This window comes from Dreissena polymorpha, chromosome 6 (genome assembly GCF_020536995.1).
Source record: "Dreissena polymorpha isolate Duluth1 chromosome 6, UMN_Dpol_1.0, whole genome shotgun sequence".
NCBI classification, from domain to species: domain Eukaryota; kingdom Metazoa; phylum Mollusca; class Bivalvia; order Myida; family Dreissenidae; genus Dreissena; species Dreissena polymorpha.
In genome coordinates, this window is record NC_068360.1 from 2965333 (window position 1) to 2990291 (window position 24959).

A 24959-nucleotide genomic window follows, 5' to 3' on the forward strand; every position below is an offset into this window, starting at 1 on the left:
TGTAGAGAACTATAGTATCAATATCAGCCTAAACTGAATAACTAAAATCCTGCAGAATATTGAAAAATACAAGCATGGACTGAACTGAATAACTAAAATCATGCATAAATTTAGTTCCTTCGTAGAGAACTATATCCTCAATATCGTCCTGAACGGAATAACTAAAATCAGGAAGAATACTGAAAAATATAAGCAAGGAATGCATAAAACATAGTTCCTTCGTAGAGAACCATAACATCAATGTCAGCCTGAATGGAATACTGAAAATCAGTTTGAATATAGAAAAATATATGCACAGCCTGAATAAATATAGTTCCTTCGTAGAGAACTAAAATCTCAATATCGGCCTGAACGGTCCAACTAAAATCAGGCTGTATATTGTAAAATATAATAAGCAAAGCCTGCATAAACATAGTTCCTTCGTAGAGAACTAAAATATCAATATCGGCCTGAACGGTCCAACTAAAATCAGGCTGAATATTGGAAAATAATAATAAGCAAGGCCTGCATAAACATAGTTCTGCGTAGAGAACTAAAATATCAATATCGGCCTGAACGGTCCAACTAAAATCAGGCTGAATATTGGAAAATAATAATAAGCAAAGCCTGCATAAACATAGTTCTGCGTAGAGAACTATAACATCCATATCAGCCTGAACGGTATATCTAAAATCAGGCTGAATAATGGAAAATATAAAAGCAAGGCCTGCATAAACATAGTTCTGCGTAGAGAACTATAATATTGTTCTGCGTAGAGAACTAATATAACAATATCAGCCTGAACGGTATAAGCAAAATCAGGCCAAATATTGAAAAATAAATAAGCAAGGCCTGCATAAACATAGTTCTGCGTAGAGAACTATAATAACAATATCAGCCTGAATGGTATAAGCAAAATCAGGCCAAATATTGAACAATGAATAAGCAAGGCCTGCATAAACATAGTTTCTGCGTAGAGAACTATAACACAATATCAGCCTGAACGGTATAAGCAAAATCAGGCCGAATATTGAAAAATATAATCAAGGCCTGCGTAAAAATAGTTCCTTCGTAGAGAACTATAACCTCAATATCAGTCTAAACAGAAAAACTTAAATCAGGCATAAACATACTTACTTCAGAGAGAACTAAACCGTTAGTATCAGCCTGAGCTGATAACTATAATCGGACATAACATTAAAAATGTATAAGTATGAAATGAGAACTAAAAAACTGAAGATCACTAGATAAAACACAATGTTCTGAAGAGTGAAGTCTTCCTGTTTCTAGCCGTAATTGTTCGTTCCGGTCCTTCGTGGTTTAATGTAGTGTTCAATAAGAAGGGCTGGAAACGTGCCTTATCGACCCATTGTAGTACTTGTACAGGAAGTGCCAGTCAGTGGACAGGTCCTCTGTATTGGGGTGTTGAGAGGTAGGCAGGTTTAATGTAGTGTTCAAAGGAAGGGCTGGAAACGTGCCTTTTCGCCCCTTTGTAGTACTTGTACAGGAAGGGCCAGCCAGCGGACAGGTCCTTTGTATTGCGGTGTTGAGAGGTAGGCATGGCCTGAAATGATAACTAACAGCGTGCTTATATTATAAAACCAGCAGCATACAGAACAGATGATTAAAATCATTTAAACTTGGTATAATCTTGAAAATATAATGACAGATTACAAAAATTACATTAATATTGCGAAAGAGATTATAAATAATTGTGTCCAAAATCCTATTGTAAAATATACTGTGAGTCGAAAACATAATCAAATGTTAAGAAGAGCTGCTTTTTTATAATTCATAGCGTATATAACCCATGAGTTCAAGATTGTGAATATGATTCACATTGTTCATGACTTAAGTACATAAAGACACATACTGGTAAATGACAGTATATTAAATAGGAAGCATGGCTTTTAGTGACAATAACACTTGAGTGGGTTTTAGAGATAGATACAAATACATATGTCTTGCTTATAATGAGCACAAATGTTATACGTACACAAATACTTGAAACCTGAAACTTGCTAATTTGATGAAACACCTTTGTATATAAGTATATAAAACAAAACGTGTTTACAAAACATATACCTGTACATAAAATTGATATAAAAAATAAGATTGATAGATATTACACTTATGAAGCATTAATGAAAGTATAATAATGGAAAATAGTTTGATAAATAAAAATGTAGAAAGAAACTTCAGCAAGTTTTTGGCATCATAAAGACGCGGTTTTTCTTTAACTGAAGGATACATGAAAGGATATTTCTGTTCTCTGGCTCGGGCTGTGGGATTCCGCAGCTACCGGTCACCTTTACGGACGCTCCTTGGGTATAACCTTATGTGAACTATTGTGACTACAAGTCACAAATAGACTGACCAGATGTGACTACAAGACAAAACTTGAAGGTTAAAATTACAGTGTGACTATAAGACACACCACAAAACATACAAATAAGATATATATATGAATATGAAGCTTTTAAGAATATTAAAAATACTTATAGTTTTTAGTAGTTACGTATTTAACAAGGATATGTTAATGAAAATATTACAACCAAATAATTGCCATAAAGAAAACATTAACAATAATAGCACAACAAAACACATCACAAGAATTCTAAAATACACACGTTGACCATATAAATGAGGTATGGTAATATAGACTAAAATGAAAGGGTGTTTTATTGTTTATTTCATAAAAACGTGATGGCATCTGTTAATGTGACAGTAGGAAACCCAGCTTAACTGATAATACAAATGTGTCGTAAATATACATAAAGTATAAGCCCAGGCTGAACTTAAAATTAAATAAGACAATAATAAATATACAAGATATATAGAGCTGAACCGAATTTATCATCATTCTTAAAAAGGCAGTAAAATTATATTTTAAACAGCCAGAACTTAGACAGGCACAAATGTTAACAAGAAATTAGAATACTTATCTGAACTGAATCAGTATGACTGATACAGGGCAGCGACAACTGTGTAGCTGACCAGCATAAAAAAGTGACTGGCGAAATGCGCTAATTACGCTGTGGGCGCCGCCATCTTGTAAACCTTTCACGGAAGACTGCGTATACGTCACAAAGTTTTCTGCACACGGCACTGATAAGCATGTTTACTCGTTCAACTGCCCTTTAAACCTCTAGTATCACACGGGATAACACCATTGGTGTACGTCTTCGTACAACGAGAGATAATCCTTCACATAAACGGAATGGAACGGCATCATATCATATTAAAATTAATCCTTGGATGTATCGCTTAAGAGCGTAATTGTTAAATTCGACCATATTGGATACCACGTTAGTCTAGAAGGATCCAAGGGGGCCACACTGAATTTGATTGGTCAAAAGAGCCCATGTGACCCCACACTGAGGTTATACACAAGTAATTAAATATAAGGCTTGAACCAATATAATGTTCAACAATTAAGAAATCGTACAATGACATAAAATCTTTTATGTGTGCATAAAATATTATTTGAATGTTGGTATGGTTAAATATATTAAATCTTGGATATGCACATATTTATTTATAGATATACTCATACATTGTTTATAATTGGCCAATTTAAATTATAAGATTTCTTAACAGTCCTTATACCTGTTGCTTAACTGTTTTAGCGGCGTTAAGGTATTCTCAGATTTAAGATCTGCAGCGAAGGAAATCTTTCTCCGGATGCAGGTAACTCAACAAATGAATCCGAATAAGTAAAATTTCTCTTTAATTTGAGAAAAAGCTTGTTGACAAATTATGGAATATCGACTATCAAATTATTTAGTTCAACGAGTTTACAGAACGTTTAACTTTGAATATAACTGATATCAACATATTTTAAAGACTAGGAAACAACATTATAGAGAACAGGAATTGTCCTTATCTCTTTTCAAGGTTAGGCATCATAATCAGTCTGTTTCCTTAACCTGTTCTGGTAAAGGTTCCATTCAAACTATTTAGTAACATCGAATATACTGATTATGCTGTATCCCACTGTGTTATAAACAAATTCGCACGTCTGCTGTCATGTCTTTTTTTTATATCCGTTCTTAGGAACCAAATGATATGCGTTCGCTTGAGGAAAAAACAGCGAAATTTCAGTTATCCTTGAGACAAGCGGAAAAGATGTTCGAAGATCAGGATTATCATGTCCGACGTCTGTTGTACAGGATCTGTGTTCTGGAAGCAGCTCTTAAAGTTAGCCAGGTAGATAGACACATATGTACGAACAACAACTTTTATTTTAGCTCGTCAAAATTATCCCGACACTTATCGTTGTTCATGAACCTTTTAAAAATCGTGACGACTAATATTTTAGTTTCCGTATCAAGATCGCTCAAATGAACTTCGCTACGGCTATTGTTTCATCAAATTTGTGAAACAAGTACATTAACAAAAAGTGTGTTATTTATTCATTTAATATTTAACTCACGAATTTTTGTTTCGACTGCATCCAAAGACCAATGCTTGTTGAGGAGCTCTTGATTGCGTTTCCTTAGTACAACCACAACTTGCGATATTTAGGGGGAGATTACGTGAGTAAGGATCGAACCCGGGACCTCCAGGTCGCTAGGCGGACACCGCATGCACTACACAACGGCCATATTATGCCTTTCATATCAATTTGGACGACTACTAGAATGACATTTTTAAATTTATCACGTTTGCTTCCGTTAATTCGAGGATGCATGTGCGGGAACATTGGCGTCTCCTTTATTCTATCCCTTTTATATCAACATCAAATAATGGCTATATATGTTGCACTTGTTTCAGGATAAAATAATTCAAATGGAACCGGGCTTATATGAAGAGCGAATGAGGGAATGTGAAATGTTAAAATCTCGAATATCCACAGACCATTCTAGGTTAGTTATCCAATCATTATCGGCTTTTGTATATAAAAACATGATATGCTGGTATAATCATGAAATGGCGGGAAATCGATAGTTTCCTGTGTTTAACAAAAATACATGCTGGCGTTGATTTTTTAATTTTTTGTTTATGTAAATGATTTATACATCAGTAATTAGCTAAATGATTCATTGATAACTTCTGAAATAACTTAAGTTTTTAATTATACTATATTTTTGATACGTGATATCTTAACACGAAATATGGTGATTTTAAACTTTATTATGTTACATAACTCGTTTGAATTTAAATTTATAAATAAGAACTTACAATCATTTAAAAAAAAAAACATACCCAGTTAAACAAACTTCATTTGACGCCTATTAATAATATGTGCAACATACTAGTAGAGGAAAATGATTGCGCTTGTAATTTAATGACATCTTTCTAAGAGGAAAAACCTTTTCCCTATTTTTTTCCGACCAAACTTTTGGTAAAGGTTCACCAAACTCAACTTCCTCATGTTTTAGTTCCAATTATTTAAACTGTAAAATGATCTTCAACAAATTAAAGTAGAATTTGAAAGTATGCATTACATGTATTTCTTAATATACGCGGTTAAATTTCAATACCAACAGTTTTCATTTAACGAAAACTTTGAGTTTTCCTATTGTAAGTACAATTGAATTACATTTTAAGTTTAATGTATCCTATCGAGTTGCTAAAATAAGCAAAACCATTTGCATAAGAGTCTGATTGAACATTGGTGCAGATGCAACGTATGATCAAAATCTTTTTCATGGTGGTTATTAATGATTTCAGGGAACTTCTGCCGATAGCAAAATCATTAGAAGACATGAGAAAGATCTGTGTGAAAAACGAGGAAACTTTTGTGAAGGAATTGGACCTCCTACAACAATCATTAGAAGATATGAGAAATCAATGTGTGAAAAACGAAGACACTTTTGTGAAGGAAATTGACCTCCTACAACAAGAGATAGCACGCAGAGAAAAAGAAATTAAACAACTAAATTTGTCATTACAGTACGTTAAGTAAAACTAATAATAAAGTGTAATGTCTTTTCTTTTTACATAAACTTACAGCATTTGTCTTGTTAATCAACAGTGTGAAACAGTTTGAAATGTTTTGAAAGAGTAATGTCTTCAATTTTTTGTTATATTTGATGATGGTGATGATGATGATGATGATGATAATGATGATGATGATGATGATGATGATGCTGATGATGATGATGATGATGATGATGATGATGATGATGATGATGATGATGATGATGATGATGATGATGATGATGATGATGATGATGATGATGATGATGATGATGATGATGATGATGATGATGATGACGATGATGGTGATGAGGAGGAGAAGGAGGAAAAGAAGAAGACAAAGAAGTAGAAGGAGAAGAAGAAGAGGAAGCAGAAGAAGAAGGATAATAATAATAATTATTATTTTTATTATTATTATTATAATTATCATTATCCTCATAACGAATTTTAATTATAACCATAATAATTACTAATATTTGTGTTATATATTCTTTACATTTCTAGGTCCGTGGAGTCTTGCAGTAAAGAGGACAGAAACAAATGGCAACGACAGTAAATATCGCATTAAAATACTGTATTAATAATATAACGCTTTAAAATTTTGGCATTATCATAAATAAACAATTGCGTGAATATTTCTTGTCACAGATGTTTAAATCGCGAAATGTGATGGTTTAGCTCTATATTGCATTATTATATTAGACATTTTAAACAAATAATAGTCTTATGAACATTACCATATTGGAACCATTTACGGTTAAATTAATATTTAAAAGTTTTTTATCTGCACGTGATGCATGTCATTTATTATCAAATTTATACAGAATTGAAACACAAGAAGAACACATTATCATCCTGAAGAAGAAGAAAAAAATACTGAAAAACAGAGTGAAGTAAGATTTCGTAATATCGTCTCTATTTACAACAAACTGATGCGCTTTTGTATTGAACCCGAATTTTCTAAAACTTAATACACAACGTTTATAACCTGCAATACACGAAAACATATGAATACAATACTCCCCAACTGTTGTATCATTGCAGCACATTGAAAGACATTGTCGAGGTACTGAGACGTAAGTCTGCTGTGACCTTAGGAGTTAGAAGTGAACCCAGGTTTGTTCCTTCTTTTGTTTCAAACGTTCTCTATTGGAATCGCTGTTGCATTACAAAAAAGAGATTCTCATCAAAGTTTGAATTTGGCCATTTAAACCTAACTTATATTCTAACATGTATATTTATAAAGTATAGTTTTCATACATTTCGACATTAACTCAGTTATAATGTTTACCGAAAAAGAATTACCTAAGAATGTTTATATTACACAATAATTCAATTTATGTTTAATGGAAAATAGCTAAAACATACAACGCGATACCCTCTCGCTTGACTCAGCTGATTAGCAAGGTAAAGGTTAACACAATTATGGTACAAACAATGGATATTATGGTGTCAGCAATATGTCGATTAACAACATGGGTGTACATTTTTTCCGCCATCAGTATATATTAACTATTGATAGTCATGCTAAAGATGATACAATAAAAAAAAGCTTAAGTTGCCTGTGCATTGAAGCGCAGCCAGTGAATTAATTAAATAAACTGCTTATATTTGATTATAAGTAAGAAACCCAAACGTATCTACGTATAAAGGGATTAACATACCACATATAGAGTTTTTGTCAAACATAAGTAATTTGGAATTTTTAGCGTGATTCGTGACAGTTAGTGAGTTAGAACCTTTACAAATGTCTGTAACCTTTTAAGAGTTCAAACGTTAAGCATAGGTCTGCATCCTAAATCGAACTATAAGATGTAGAACGACAAAAACAATGAACAACATTTTAAGCGAATAGATAATTTTGTATAATAAACGTATATATATTTATAAACAGAATGAACTCGCATCACACTCAAGTACATACAAATCTATGACATTTTTCCCCACTTGAAAATAGATAAATGTTTATGCTTGATAAGTATTGACAACTATCGAAAAGGTTTTGTTGCGTTTTCAGTCACCAACTTGAGCTGTTGATTGAAAAAGACGCGCAATTGGAACAAGAATATGAAGAGACTCAAAAAGATCTTAATAACCATGACAAGCTGTTGAGCGGTCATCAGGTGAATATGACGGTAAATATTTAAAATGTGTTATGTTCCAACAGCTAATTAGTAAATTGCAATAGTTTTCCATTCAATAATGCTTTGTACCTGCATTATAGCTTTCTCTTGTTTAATAATGTGAAAACGTTTAATTAACTTTAAAAGGATTCTTTTGTAACTTTAATACGAAATAATTGACTCCTATCTTTTAATCATGAACCGTTCCAAAAAGCGGCGATGCATAGCCATAAGCTTTTAATATGCAACATTATAAAATAATTTGTGTCAACTATGATAATGATATTTACCCAAAAGCATACATGTAACATACACAAGCTACAATTAACTGATGTCATATATGTTCTCATATCAAGGTATTAGACATATGATTAATAAAAGACCACATAGATACCAGACCTTATACAAGTAATCATATCATATTCGTTCAAGTCACGGCTCACTAGTCATACATAAGGTCTCTAGTATAATTTGTGTTTCAGTGAAGTTCATATACATATACTTTCATATACTTCAATCTGAACATACATATTGCTGTAATATAACTATTGCTTAATAAATAAGATCAACTACTATTAAAACTATAAGTACCCTTAAATGAGCTCAAAGGGTTAATCTAAAGTTTTTGTTTGAAGCAGATAAAGAAGACATCAAAATCATCCATGCTGACTTCTGTCAATAACAACACGTTTTACTCCTTGTACCAGTATAGTCTTGAACAATTATATCCCAGCTCAGATCACTTAAGTATCTGAGAGTCAATTTAGGCCAGCAATTCTGGGCCTTGATGTTCCCCACGTAAATTTTAATAAAGGAAAATCAATTCCTGTTTCAAAATGCAGATTTCTTTCTTAAACGATCAAAGTATTCTTAACAGGTACACTTTCTTAGTCGTTTGTGTGCCCCCCCCCCCCCTAAAACATATGTGGCAATTAATACTGTTTTTGCATGACTGTGATCTATGGTGGTATTGGAAAACAATATAAGTATTTAAGCGTTATACTTGAAACTTGAAACTTATTTATTTGATTAAACGCCTATTTTTATGCGCGCATATTCAATGGCGTTGTACATGTAAATATGACATAAAATTCATAAAAGGTACGAGGTAAAAAGCTGACACCATATAAATATAGGCAATAACTAAAATCTGATAAACACTTTAAAATAACCAAACTAAATAAATAAAACAAAACACTACTTAAATTAAGTAAAATAAATCAATAAGTAGATAAATAAATAATGAATTAATTAGTGAGTGCATTGATTGTGGGGTTTAACACACATTGAATGAGCACATTAAAACGTTTATACAATTTAAAACAGTGTGTCAAACTTCCTAAAATAAAATGTCTTCAGGTTTCTTTTGAACAAATCCAATGTTTCTGACTGCCTGATCGCTAATGGAATAGTGTTCCAGATTCTTGGGCCAGCAGTCCGGAAAGCCCTATACACACTTATCCGTTACATATAGCTCTATCCTTTTTGAGAAGTGCAGGATTAATTTTATAGTGATAACATATGTCACATAATCGGTGTAACACAATAACGAACACAAGTCCATTTCAAGTTTTATTGCGATTTATTTTTTGTTTTGTTTTAAACTCTAACATTTTCCAATATCCGTAAAATATCCTGAACAAGATCTATGCGGCGGCCTAACGGCCCCGCGACAAGTAGTAACTGGGACCTATCTGGTCGGTTGTCTAACGTGAACTGATCCCCCTACTGAAATGCATATATTAATATACATTGAAACACTCAATCGTGACGTGTGCAATTTCCGACGGAAGCATGTGCACAATCGCGTGTCTAAAGGTCACGACGTAATATGACATATGCAACGGACGTATATGAACGGTAGACTGTCATTTACATTAAATTGTACAACAATTAATGGGCTTCACACGCCTTCCCAAGAGATGACTAATTAGTGAAACAAGCAATTGGCACTTACTTGGTGTAATCTCCTCGTCTAGTAACACGTAATATATATGATGTATATATGTTTATTTTATGCTGTTTGGTGGTTTTTAGAGAAAAATCAGTAAAATAAAATTGGTATTCCACAGTTTTAAACACTTACAGTGAAAAATAACAGTGAAAAATATATCGATATTTTTCACTGTTTTACTGTGAAATGACGTCATTTTTTGGACGAAATGACGTTATTAATCCAGCGAAATAATACAGTTAAACTCATTAACAATGTAAATGAACGGTGAAAAAAGCATAAAATAAAAAGAAAATGTGTTGGATTCGATGGAATATCGATTTTATTTCACTCGTGATCATAGAAAAAATATATTTCACTCGTGGCTTCGCCACTCGTGAAAATATTGTTTTCTATGATCACTCGAGAAATAAAATCGATATTCTACCGAATCCAACAAATATCCTCTATATATCTATTTAGGTAGACACGATATTAACTTGATGCATACGAAACTAAAGTAACTATCCTTAGAAATCTATCTTATGCACTATGTGAAGCATATATTTACATTCATTGCTATCGCGTAGTGCATATTATTTGAAATTGTATAATTTGGCTCAAATTTGATATCATGATTTAAATTAATATAAATATTAAGATATGACCGGCATCTTTATTAAAATGTTAATATATCATACATATCAATATTTAACCTAGTTCGAAGCAATTGATTATATTTATGAAATATTTGCAGAAAGTATTTTGATTAAAATTTTATTTTACTTAAATTAATGCTGCATAATCATTAATTATGTTAGTTGTAGTCAATAGACTGTAGGGGGCTGGATTAGATCATTGAACGCAATACTTGGCATTTTGTATTGAATTCAACATCAGCTTCTAGCATGTGTAGTTGTAACATAACCCGTAATCTTGAGTGCCTATATTATTTACAGGACTCTCCAACAACCAGAGGACTCTCTACTTTGTCAACAGACAAGTTTGAAAACGACGAGGTTACGCTTCGTAAACACAGTAAGTGAGCTAATCGTGCGGTTTCTACCGAAAATGTCACTCCACTGACAACAAAAGAGAGGATTTTGCAAGTATTAAATCGCGTTTCCGGTGAGCTATTATACGATGACTTTTTTCATATATTTTAAAAGTTAGTCAGTGGTTTCCATAATCCTCGTGATGTTTTGTACTTTATGTTATCTCATAATCCTAGAAATATTAATGGCACAATGGTATTGTATATTCATAGGAGGAATTGGGGATTTTTTCTTACATAAATCTGGAGCTTGTATGGCCTTATTTGCACAATCCTAAGGTAAAAAATAACTTCATGCTGTCATGTCCTAGATATATAAGGCAGTTTATTTGAGACATAAGGGTCTTCATGTTATTGTATTCACACACACACACACGCACACACGCACACACGCACACACATATATACATATATATATATATATATACATATATGATAATATACATACATAATATACATACATTTCAAAAAGCAAATATTAACATGTGGTTGATTTATGAAAGGGCATATAAAGTGTGAACAACATGATTCAAAGAAATAAATTAAGTGTATGTTTCAGTTAGGGAAAATATTTACACATATAAACATACATAAGTGAGTTTTATTGATGTATTTGGTTACAAGTTTTATCTAGATGATCTTTAGGCCAAGTTCGACCATGGGCCGTGCGGGCCAAAAACTAGGTTTTAAACATTCAACATGGTGTCTGCTCTCTATTTCAAGTAGTAACCATTATGGGTTTTTTCTGCAGTTGACAAGAAGATACGTGCATTCATGTTATTTGCATGCAAAATGCGATGTATATCTCAAAAACATTTACACAGTTATGCTTTTATGTAGTGACACAGTTACATTTGGGGGCATCCGTGTCGTGTGGACACTTTTCTTGTTTCAAATTTTATGAAAATCCTGTGAAATCTTATTAGATATAGGCTGATATGGGATCAACAACTTGGTCACTAAGCCAATTTAAAGAAAAGTCTGTGAACACTCTAGAAACCACATTTTTCGTCCAATCTTTATTAAACTGGGACATTTGTCAAGTTGATATCTTGGTAAATGCCAAACGAGGGTTTAAATACTAGGTCACTTTGTCAAATCAAAGAAAAAGCTTCTAAATACTCTGGAAACCATATGTGTTGCTTCAACTCAATGACACTTCGTGACCCAGACATGGCGAAAGCCCGTCGGCCCGTCGGACATTGCCGATGAACAATTAAAAAGGCAAACGTTGAAATGCAAGATCGTCGGACTTACTGTCCGGTTACTTTTGCTTTCAAAAATTGTTACCCACTTGCAGTTTTTAGAACAACATTATTTCTCGGTTACCGAATTATGATATTTCCGAATATAAAAAGTTCATTTTCGCCGAATTTCGTAAGTCAGTAGTACATTCAGAGCTACAGATAAAATGCGTATTTGCGTAAATACGCAATAAAAATAGGTCGATACGCATTTTTTCAAAAGCTGTGCGTACCGGGACGCAAAACAAATCGCCGATACCCAATTCGAGCCGTCTTCTATGCGTAATGAAAAATCCTGTTTTGTTTAGGCCGTTTTGACTCGAGTCTTAATCGAATAGCGCTTGCTTATTTGGCAAAGTATTTACCAAGCGTTTAGATGATAACACATGCGAGTCAAACAAAATGGCGTCTTAAGGCAGAAGAAAATTATGGAAAAAAATCACTTCACAATACCATGTGCAGCCAATGTGCTTCTGCATTCCGTTCCTACATTTCATCAAATGTACATGTAATTATTAACCCTGGATTACCGATGGATGATGCATGTTACCGGGTGACCTGAAACCAACGAACATGACCTCCGCGAGTCGGATGTGTCGCAAAGAACGAATATTTCTTGCATTTCAGACCGGGTTATCTGCCGTTTTCACCAGTGCTAGAAAACCCCATCTTACATTCCGCTGTTGTAATAATACTCTTCAGTCTTGCGCGTTAAATAACGTTATTTATGTATTCATAAATATTCTAATGACGTCACATATCGCACGTTTATTACATCAAATGAACATTTATGAATGAATGCGTGTTTGAACAATATGCAAGAAAAGCAAGCAAACACTATTTGCGGTACATACCAGGAAAATCTAGCTCTCGGGAGAGCCTCGTTACCGCCTTAAACAGTATCCCTCGAGCAAGATTTACCTGGTATGTACCGTAAGCCAGTGTAAGATTGTTATAATATTTGTCAACAGGTATGATCTTTCAGGTGAAGATGCATTTGAACTGAAGCTAACGGTGTTTCAGAAGTTGAACTTAATTAACAAGTTGAACAAAATTAAATGAACATTATAGGTAGATTAACAGTTCTTGACAGTGCACTTCTTACCAAAAAAATCTGCCATATAACAAGACTTTATCAAGCAATATGGTCACCAACCGGTGAAACTTCACCTTTTCAGCAATATTTCTAGTCTATTTGTTGCCATAGCAACCAGAATTCTTGACGTAGGAACACAATAAAATGAATCTCCATATTGCCATCTATCCATGTTTCAAGTTGCATGAAAAAATATGAATAACTTTTTAAGTTATCGCAGGATCCACCATTTTCAGCAATATTTCTATTTGTTGCCATAACAACTAGAATTCATGACTTAGGAACACAATGAAATGACGTGCATAATCTCCATATTGCCATCTGTCCATGTTTCAGGTTTCATGAAAAAAATGAAGAAATTTTTAAGTTATCGCAGGATACAGACAAGTGTGACAGACTCACACACAGAGCGCAAACCATTAAGTCGCCTCCGGTTTCAAGTACATAGCTTGCACAGTAAAAGAAATATGGCCTTAACAATAGTAAAGTAAATTAAGGACAATAACCTAAATTAAAGGGATCTTTTCACGCTTTGGTAAATTGACAAAATTGAAAAAAGTTGTTTCAGATTCGCAAATTTTCGTGTTAGTTATGATATTTGTGAGGAAACAGTAATACTGAACATTTACAATGCTTTAATATAGCCATTATATGTATCTTTTGACGATTATAAAACCTAAAAATTATAAAGCGTTGCAACGCGAAACGATTGAATAATTTGGAGAGTTCTGTTTTTGTCGTTAAATTTTGTATAACTACGAAGATTGCTTATATAAGGTATAAAATACGTAGCGTATGTGTACTCGGCGGAATAGCTCAGTAGGCTAAAGCGTTTTTACTTCAGGACTCTGGCAGGACTCCAGGGGTTACTGGTTCGAAACCTGCTCCGGGCAATGTTCTTTTCCTTTTTTAAATTTTATTCTTGATTTCTTACTGGAGCTTTTACGATCCAATGTTTACATTTATCAATATAAAGCATTTAATGAATAAGTTAAAAAATGCAAAAATCTGTGAAAAGGCCCCTTTAAATGAGAACCAGAGTTTCAGTCATTGTGCACTGTTCTTCTTCTCAATAACATCTGTTCACATAATGAAGTTTCAAATTTAAAGATCTTATAATATAGGAGAAATAGCCCGGACAAATATAAACTATGAAAATTAACAAAGGGAAATAAATTTAAAAAAACAAGAGCGATTAGTTATCACATGTGTCGCTTGTCATTGCATAAAGTTTGAAGTCGATACCTTCAATACAATAGAAGTTATGCTCCGGAAATGCTCCGATTTTTAAACGAAGGAAGATAACTCAAAACAGAGACAACTCAAACATGGGACCACCCAGAGTTATGGCTTCTTGTCACAGCGCTTTCCCTCAATGAACTGTATCACTGTATAAAGTTTGAGGTCGATACCTTCAATACTAAAGGAGTTTTGCTCCGGAGACGATTTGTGACGGACAGAGAGACGGACGACGGAGAAGTGTCCAAGCGACTTTGTAGTGACAAGAAAAATAGGTGCGGAGTAACATCTTTTGCATACTTTACTTTCTCTCAATGATATCTATCTAAATTTCTAGTTTCAAGTCTCTAGCTTTTATAGTATATAGGAGAAGAACCTGATAAAAATCAAGTATAAACATTAAAAAGGGCAATAACTAAAATAATAACAGGTGCAGAGTAACATTTTATGCATACTGCACTATATCTAAAAAAAATCTTCATTTATGAAGTTTCAAGTCTCTAGCTTCTATAGTATAAAAGAAATAGGGCAATAACATTTCGCCTTTAGCCTGTCGAAACACGAGGCTTTTCAGGAACATAACACTAACTTCTCCCTTCTCCTCATTCCAAACTCTATTATGAACATCACATTGCTTCCTGTCCTGTGCATTGCCTGTTTCATCATATTGTATTGAAAATTGACTTTTTGATACGTGTACTTTTTCACAATACCCCTTCTAAGGACCAAGACCATCTGACATTAGATATGACACCTTATATTTGCTCATTGTGAATTGTTCAGAAAATGATCCAGACAACATCGCCTTCAACAGGTTGCTTATTCCATCACATTAAGGAATATCCTTCTAATGCCACTTTCATTGCCCATAATGCCTCTGCTTTTGCTGTTTGATCGTTAATTTATAAAGGCTTTAGAAAGACAGTATGCCCCTTCCTTTCAGTATCACTACCTTCTTGTTGACTGCCTCCTTATACAGGTGAATTAAATAGCTGTTTCTGGCCTTTATCTTTGCGTACTTATACCAACTTCTTATGTTTTGATCCATCTGCATGGCCCAGTAACTGAAACAGGCAAGAATTTGAAAATGATATGCTGTAACAACACGCAAAGCAATACACAGCAAAGCAGTTCCCTTCTGCCATACACAATTTTGGCAGGGGATCCAACACCATTTTTACAGGGGATCGTGATTATTGTCTATCTTTTCTAGCCAAGCAAATATTTCTAGGAAAATAAACCATTAATGCATACCTATAGCAAACCCAAATATATTTAAAACACTATGAATACATGTATACATATCCAGGTGATATTAAATTAACAAAACCAAACAATTATTTTGCCTATACAATAATTTTAAGACTCGTCACTGGCAAAACAACTAGGAGAACTAGGAGCTTTTTGTAAAAACTAGGAAAAAGGAAACTTTAAAAAATACTAGGACAAAGAAGGAAAACTAAAAAAAAATAGCAACGCTGGAAAGACTGTGTCCTGAAAAGTCAAAATCAGGTGAAAACCCATATTAAGAAAATTACTTGAGTAATACAACACATTTAATATAATTTCGGTAAAATATTCCACAGTTTATGATACAAAAATCTTTTTTTATACATACTTTATTCACCGAAGTTGACTTTTTTCGTTATTGCACCACAAGAATCAATGTTTACATTTAACCGGTAGTCAACAGTTTGTTACCCAGACATTTTTATCTAGGATGAAATTTCGTGTGAGTTATATCACAATTGTTCCCGACCTGTAAGCACAGCATTTGTTCCTCGCTAAGACGAAAAATAATTGTGTCGCTTCCACCGCGTATAGATTACAGACTTTACAACGATGCAAACGTTAACTTTTAACATTGCAAGATGTAAATATACGCGCTGGCCAATCAAGACGTATTTACATTCTCACAGTGGAAATTGGTAGTTAAATTTACAACATCGGATTAAGGGCAGGAAAACAACTCGGGTACAGTCTAATATCGACCGGGTACGTTTAAAGATAATTACCGTACCCGGGATACATGTAAGTATACTTAAGAGTACCCGGGGTACATGCAAGTAGTACCCGAGCCGACAATGACCAATCGAGCACAACTAATAAGTAATAACAAATAAGTAATAACACATTACTCATAACAAGTAACAAAAAATGTCCCTCCAGGGCTTCCGTAGTACATTGATTTTTATTTGTTTAGCTTTTAGTTACGAAATATTGTACGAAATTTTCGTTGATTTTGATTAGTAATGGGGCTTCAATATTAAAATCATTTTCAAATAAATCTGGAAAAATTATAATCTACCGCACTTGTTTAACCAGAACGTTTTTATGTTTGCGATTTTTGTAAAATGCAAAATTAGTCTTTCGGAGAATGCTTATAGGCTTTTGCGGCAACCCCCGGATCCGGCTTCGCGTATCAAGATAAATATCAATACATTTTATTCGTTTGGAAGCACAGTTGAACCAGAGAGTTGATCTCCCTAATATCCTATGAAATCATTTTGCAAATCCACATTAAAAATCTTAATACTGAATAATATTTAATGAATATATTCGCAGCATAAATTTGAGTTGTTAGAGGACATTATTAAGTGGTTTGCAAAGTAAATAAATGATAGACAACAAGTGGGATCTTGGAATCAATGACACGAATTGTGTATAACACTTATAGCTCTTGAAAACAAAACACCATCCCAATATATTTCATCGAAAATGAGTATCTGAATAAAACGGAACATAATCTATTTTCTCATAATTGAAACCCTATTCGTTTCGATCATCTTGAATTAAATCACTTAACACAACAATGCAAACCATATGGCATCAATCAACATGACCCATGTAATTATTCACTAAGCGCGTGATTCGTGTGTGCGCATGCTCAAATCGTCAAAACTCGAACTTTGTTCATGAAGCTTACTCAGATGTCACAAACGCACTGTCCTAAAAAGACAAGGGCGGTATTATTTCACATCAAATCGTATATGTCAATTTCTTGTTTACCATATCATTATAATTAAAGGTTGGAGCATACTAAATAACTTTAATTGCTATATTAAAAACACTCGTAATCAAGTACGCGGAATTGGACGCATGATTCATACCTCTGTAGAAAAGACGTATTCGACGAACTTTGGTCTATCTGTTTAGAAATTAAGTGCGTATCGTTATCGTTAATTATTAGTACTTGCGATAACAATCAAATCACTTGACTGTCGTATACATACGGAATATTACGCTAGTCAATTGTTCCATGACTTTGTATCAGCCGAGTGGCTTGTTTGATGACGTATCTCCGCATCTCGTGTCATGCGAAATAGCACAAGTCACGAGACTGATACAAAATCTTCGAACAATTGACTAGCGTAATAAAATAGACGAGATGATTTTAACGTTAATGATACTGAAGTAAATTGAATTAGATTAGTAGCCATTAGTTACTCGCCTGTCGCTTGTCATAAAGACATTCAAATGAGGTGTAGTATATTAGTTGCCTCACAACGGGAACTAAATATTAAAGAAGGTCATCAAGTCTCTGGAAATGGACCTCTTCTTATATGGCACTACCTCCACAAGCCAATTCAAAATTTGGCGATACCAATCTTCTACACACGGCAGTGTGGTGGCAAGAGACTTATTCATATATTTGTGTCGTTTCCAACACTAAGTAACTCATGCCAATGATTTAATAAGTCTTGGGAACGAGATACTTTGCTCGTGCAAAAACGTTAGACGTGCATTTGTGTAAGTAAGTCGTGAGAACAACTTAGTAAGTCGTTTTAAGACATAACTGACTCATGGGAACGACTTTGCTACTCGTGACAACAACATAGCTAACCGATTGAAACGATTAAGTAACTCCCTGAAACGATATAAAGAAATCATGGGAATGTCATAATTAATCAATAATAATAATCTCTTTATTTTCCGAAGGTAACTCATTAAGACAACACATTGATACAAAGTCATGCAAACAGTTTTACAATGGTAATCTTATTTTCAATGAGGCCTTCAAACAACTATGGTTTGTATAATGCATTTCTACATTATAATGCAAACATGTAGACTTCGACGGACATAAGAGTACTGTAACAGTGTAATAGAAGTGTCATAATAAGCAAGTATATTATATGACTTCTCTTATATTATTTATTTCTCTTCCAATATTGAAATGGTCTCAAGGAACAAATATTTATAAACAGAAAGTATTTAAGAATATAAATGTATTGTTGATTACATTTTCCCATATGCACACACTCTAACGCACCCGCGCACACACGCACCCGCGCACACACACACACACACGCACACGCACGCACGCACGCACGCACGCACGCACGCACGCACGCACGCACGCACGCACACACACACACACACACACACACACACACACACACACACACACACACACACACACACACACACACACACACACACACCACACCACACCACACACACACTTATACAATTACCATATCTTAATTAACACGACCAATAACAATAGCAAAAAGTTAACAAAAACAGCCGCGTACATTATTGTACAAAGTCAGAGATTAGAAACGTGGAATACATTATACTTGAAACAGTTTACGATTGACAGAAGTGGCTGATATACACAAATATTATAATTACAGAAAACAATATTCATGACCAGTGTTGTTCACAATTGGATATGAAATTACACAACTGTTATGTATAGCCTGCACCTCCTTGCTATATAAGTAGTTTGAAAAAGCAATATGTATATTTGTTTGCAGAAATTAAATCTACAGTAATCATTACGACACTTATGGAGGAGCATTTGACTTTTGAATAAGAGGAAAACTAAAAAATGTTACTAAGCGTGAGACTCATTTTGCGCCTCAAAGAGGAAATATTTCTTAAGCCTATGTTTGAAAGTGTTGAGAGTGAGAGATTGGCGAATACGTACCGGTATGTGGTTCCATATTTCCATACCAGAATAACTAAACGACCTTTTTAAAAGGTTTGAGTGAGGTGTTTTATGCGTCAAATCATTGATTGATATCGATCTTAAATTGTAATAATTGTTTTTCACCAGTTTTATCAAGTCGTCAATATATGTGGGCGTTAAATTATGAAGAGATTTGTAAATAATTATACCTGTGAAATATTTACATCTGTTTTCAAAAGAAAGCCATTGAAAGTTTGAAAAACATTTAATCTGTCTGAGTTATTTCGTCCAAAATTATGTTGGCCTCTCTTGTGGCAGCCATTTTGAAATATCCATTTAACAGCCTGTATTTTGATTGGTAAACGAAACAAATAAAACATAATAGCGTCATATCTTTGTTGATGCACGTCTGACACTGTTGCTTTGGCGACCCGATGTTGAACAAACGGGTGTATCTAATTGCAAACAAATAGAAAATAGCGCAAAATTTTATCGTATTCCAATTCAAAAAAGTATGTTTTGTTTTTACTATGTTCTATGTATTTTATACTGGGATGGTTTAGAAGCTTTATTTACTACCGACACTACCATAAATGTAAAAGCATGATCTTAAGCGTGGACATAACACCTATTGGAATATACTAGCCTGTATTCAACACTGTGGGATATACCTGTCACGTGCCCTGTCACGTGCCCTGTCACGTGCTAGGACTACTTTTTACTTTACCACTGAATGATTTTTCATAATTAATAAATTCGAGAAAACTTTTGCTTCAAAATTATACGACCTTCAACCTTTAAATCTAGTCATATGACATATTTTTTTGCCATCCGCTTAATGAATCAGCTGATTGATGGCGTCATAAAATGACACTTATTGCGTCATTTTCCCCAAAAAAATGACGATTTATTATAAACGCGACTTATTTCACATGTACATGTACTGTATGTCGACATACGGTATTTGAATTTTCAATTAATCACATTTTCCTTATTTCGTGTAATGTGCATTGTTTATAATCCATGCATATACTTTTGACATTTAAGAATGTACAACAAGCCATACAAATATCGCACAATTCATAAATAATCTGCAATATTTGCTATCCGATTTAATTCACGTTAAGCATAGAGCTGGGCATTTATCATAGACAAATAACATTGTGCAAGTTTAAACATAATTATGTTTGTATGCAGAAATCTGCAAATGCATCCGAGTTTACCAACGGCTATTATTTTATAAACTGCGCCGGTTCATTTTGACAGCAGTAATGATCATAGAGTACATGACGTAGCGTGTGACGAATAAGAAAGTTTAACGAATTCATTTGAAAATAGTGATAGGATGGCTTAAGGGTCTTTATTTAACTATGCTAAAATAATTATTAAAGACCCTAGATGCAAAATCGCCAATTATTAAGTTAAATGGATTATTAGATGGATTTTAAAGGATAATTAAAGGTAAGATACTGGTTCGAACGTGTTTTGGTTTTAATGTGTACTTTTGTCGTTCCCCGTTTTCGGGGAAATGATTTTAACACGGGGGCCATTGATGCATTGGATCATACACGGCATACCCATAACATTATATAAAAAACACGTTCTGCGCGTCCTTAAATTCGTCGTCCGAAGTCGAAAAACGTATTGCCCTGCATATTAAGTCAAATTAAGTGTCAGTCGCTGCAATTGTCTGTTTACTCGTCGATAGTGTAAATGTAGAATCTATGTTGACATCGACATCATTTTGTCAGAAGCAATCGCCGCCATATTGGATTTTGATCATTTTCTTTCGAAAATAAAATGAATTATATTCAAGTAAAATCTTCTTTTCGCGGTCGTAATGTGTTACAATTCGCATGCTGCGTAAAATTGAATCGAGGCATATGGTGATATTTTTACTAGTTTTACAGTTTGTGTGTGAATTTTTTAAAGACTATTTTGCGTACCAGAACAAATACATTTTCAGGGCTTAACACTAACCTTTTTTTCAACTAGGCCATTCGGGCTAGTCAATGCAGAACCTACTAGCCCTGACCAATCTTTCATGTGCCCCGACCAAAGTATTATCAAAACCTTTATATTTATCATTTAACTTGTATTTTCTTGTGCGTGGAGATGCGCAATTATGATTCAATCATTCTTATAAGCTTGCCTTACTTATGCTAATGAATTCAATATTCATCTACTTAAGACATCTATTTGTAATCTTCACGCCATTTCGGGAGAAATTTCCTTGTTGTTTTTTCCTCATACTTTCTCTTACTTTCCGCCTTCCCTTTTCTTTTCTTATCCAAGGAACCCCCATTCCCACCCGTCAAGGCAAACTTAAACAACGACATGAACGTTAAAACCTTTTTACATTGATTGCCGCGGTTGCCGTCTGACAACAAACGGTAAGTGAATCTTAGGTGTCGAAAAATAACAATTAACGTGTTACGGTAGTCGTAACAATAGTACAAGGTTAACTCCAATCTCTTGCACGATGGTTACATTACATTCCCCTCTGTGTTCGGCTCAGAACGGATTATTGTTATGAAAGCGTCTCATTCATGTCATGATCATTCCAAGCGTTCATCACTGAGGTTACAGTATACTAAACAATCTCTTGCACGACGGTTACATTGCATTCATTGCATTAAAGAAAACCATCTCATACCATGATATCTTATATCATGTAACGTAATGTACATTATAGTTGTACATTGTAATATATAAAGAGACATATATACATTGTAATATATAAAGGGACATATAAATGAACATAATAATATATAAATAATAACAGAATTTATCTCATTGTACATTATTGTGTTGTTGTTGTTGTGTTGTTGGTGTATAAATAAACTAATTTAGGAAATAGAATCTTCGGATAGGATGTAATGAAGTTTGAAAAATTGATTATGGAGGTATGGTTTCATTTCTTCAATGTAGTTCAATTATCGGGAACATATGTTGATTTGTCTCAGTTCTTGATTAACAATTCGGCTCGTACATAACAAGTCCCAATTCAGATATGGTATATAATGAAATCTAAATAATTGAAATATCCAATTTCCCAATGTACATAACAAATACAAGTTCGGATTGAATGTGTATCTTATGGGTATCGGGGTTTACGCAATTGATTATAGAAGTGTTAGGTTTTATATTAACAATGTGGTTTGTCCATAAGAGAACACCTGGTTATATGATCAAGTATGTTAATGAAATGAGGTCTCCTATTCACAAAGGTTATTATCTGCACATGTTCATCACGAACATATTGGTCAAACGTGATAATTGTATAGTGCACTTTTCTGCTGTGACATGTGGTACAGGCATGAGCGATCCATCTAATCAACAAGGGTTATTCGAAGGGGTGGGTTTAGAAAATCGGCCGAAGAGAAGAGTCGACCAACCAAGAATGGGATAAGAGATATATAAATTTTATGTTTATTTTGATGAGAATTAAATGCTGTGTGTTTGTTGTAAGCATTCATTCTGTACCTCAGATCTAGAGAACACTATGTAAGTCTGATAGTTATGAATCACTTGGTATTGTACTCTACTTAAGAAAAAGAATAAATAGCACTTAGAAATTATTCAGAGACTTGTCTTCTCTAATAGAATAGTGTTAGAACAGTGACTACGGGACAATCAGTCTTAATTCATCATTATAAAATTGACATGGTTGTTTGATGTTAAGAAACCAACATACGTTCACACGTCGAAGCAATTCCTAACGTCACTCAATAAAAATTATGTTCAATTGTTAACATTTGTGAAGTGCGTGGAATAATTCCATCTGCGTAAATGGGCAATAAAATAGTTCCAAAGAGTTGCATTAAAACTCGCAAGTTTTTGCACGATTTATCGTACATTTAAAAGTCATATTTCTTAATTTAATGCATGCGATCTTAAATATCCAATCAAATATACATTGAATGCGTTTGTTCGGTTTTACCTATTTTATAGGCAAAATGGCAAGCTGAGCATTTCGCAGAGTTGTATGTGAGAGCAAGGAACGACAACTCTGCGTGGAGATTGGGTTATCTCTCTACTAAAAGCCGGGATCGACCATTAATATTAGTTTTGCTAATTGAATTGCGTAAAAAAGATTGTCAAAACACTTTTAATCGATCAAAAAATTAAAATTATTTAAAATTTATTAATAAATAATAATTTGTATTAACTTTGTGTTAATGTCGAGTTTTATACCTTCATCGATCCCGGACAATCCTGGGCGATCCCGGCTTTTAGTTTTAAACGTATTTTTATCGAGAAAACACGTCACTTCGAGGAAACCAATCAAAACCGTATCTAGCGGAATTCCGTTTAAAAATAGGTTCTGACGTGTTTTACCAGGAAAACCGCCGGGGATTTTCTGAATTGTCGGCCTCTTTTTGATTGCAATCAGGGGGTTCCAAATCTACTTTGAGTTACGATCTGTTTGTAGTCTCCGACTTCACTCTGGGAATTAATTGTCATCTGATCATACTGTATTAAGATTTTTGCATCTTTCAAAGGCTTATTTAAAACGCAGTTTATTGATATAGAACACATAATCCCGCCCAAAATACACACGACCGGTCGGGCATGTTACTGGAACATTGGCTAGCCCGGACCTAGGTACAGGCAGTGAATGTCGTTCGGACGTGCCTTAGTGTTAAGCCCTGCATTTATATCACTACGCATGGTTACATTCGTTAGATTTTAAGCGATTTTTAAGAATTAATTAAAATAATTGTTAGGCTAAGGTTATTAGATCTAGTTATGTTAAATGTCACGTTGAAAAAAATCAAATGGGATAAATAGAATACTAGGATTAGCGTTGAATACAGAGACGATTATGTTGCTCGGCTCGAACACCGAAAGCGCTCGCCAAGGCTCGCGCTACCGGCGTTCTAAGCCTCGCAACATAAACTTCTCTGTATTCAACGCTAACCCAGTATTCTCTATATCGTAAATGATTTCATTCATATATTATACGCGAGTTGAAACTGTAATACTCGTGCCATAACGTCATTATTTGGGGAATCCATAGAGATTTTTCTGTCGGATCGATACACAATCGTGTACTCGTTCCAGATAATGAAGTATTAAACGCGTGTAATCGAAACTTTACTGGATATCATACGTTACTGTTATGGACACAATCGTGACCAGATCGCATACCAGCGTAAAGTATGGTATCACGACGTGGTAAAAACGCGTAAAAATGACTTAAGCCGGAAATATCCAAGTGGAAAACACGATCAGTGTGGCGAATCACGGTGTTCGTTCCGACTCATTATGACAGTGAGAATATGACAAAAAGATTCGGGGCTATCTTTTAAAAATAAACGACTTAATAGTCGGTCGAGATAAAGTTGTATTAATTGTGTCTAAATATAGCTCAAATTCGTGGTCAACATCGATTATACTTGAGGAACAAACCTACTCGCATTTCGTCGTACCGGAGTTCATTGT

The 24959-nt window shown here is 34.0% G+C and overlaps 3 protein-coding genes across 3 annotated transcripts in view; 1 reads left to right on the top strand and 2 right to left on the bottom strand.

Annotated features, from left to right (window-relative positions):
* The window catches only part of LOC127833221 (CAP-Gly domain-containing linker protein 1-like), a 606687-nt gene that overhangs the window by 493784 nt on the left and 87944 nt on the right, over positions 1–24959 (bottom strand). The gene's annotated exons all lie outside the window — the stretch shown is intronic.
* Positions 1–24959, bottom strand: part of LOC127833219 (uncharacterized) — a 1273891-nt gene that overhangs the window by 298553 nt on the left and 950379 nt on the right. The gene's annotated exons all lie outside the window — the stretch shown is intronic.
* LOC127833223 (uncharacterized) overlaps positions 1–24959 on the top strand; it is a 45980-nt gene that overhangs the window by 5667 nt on the left and 15354 nt on the right. The window contains exons 3-11 of the mRNA XM_052358380.1: positions 3609–3669; positions 4036–4188; positions 4756–4847; positions 5656–5877; positions 6409–6456; positions 6729–6797; positions 6949–7020; positions 7922–8039; positions 10920–10998. Coding sequence (XP_052214340.1) covers positions 3609–3669; positions 4036–4188; positions 4756–4847; positions 5656–5877; positions 6409–6456; positions 6729–6797; positions 6949–7020; positions 7922–8039; positions 10920–10998 — 914 coding nt within the window. The remainder of the gene's footprint in view (positions 1–3608; positions 3670–4035; positions 4189–4755; positions 4848–5655; positions 5878–6408; positions 6457–6728; positions 6798–6948; positions 7021–7921; positions 8040–10919; positions 10999–24959) is intronic.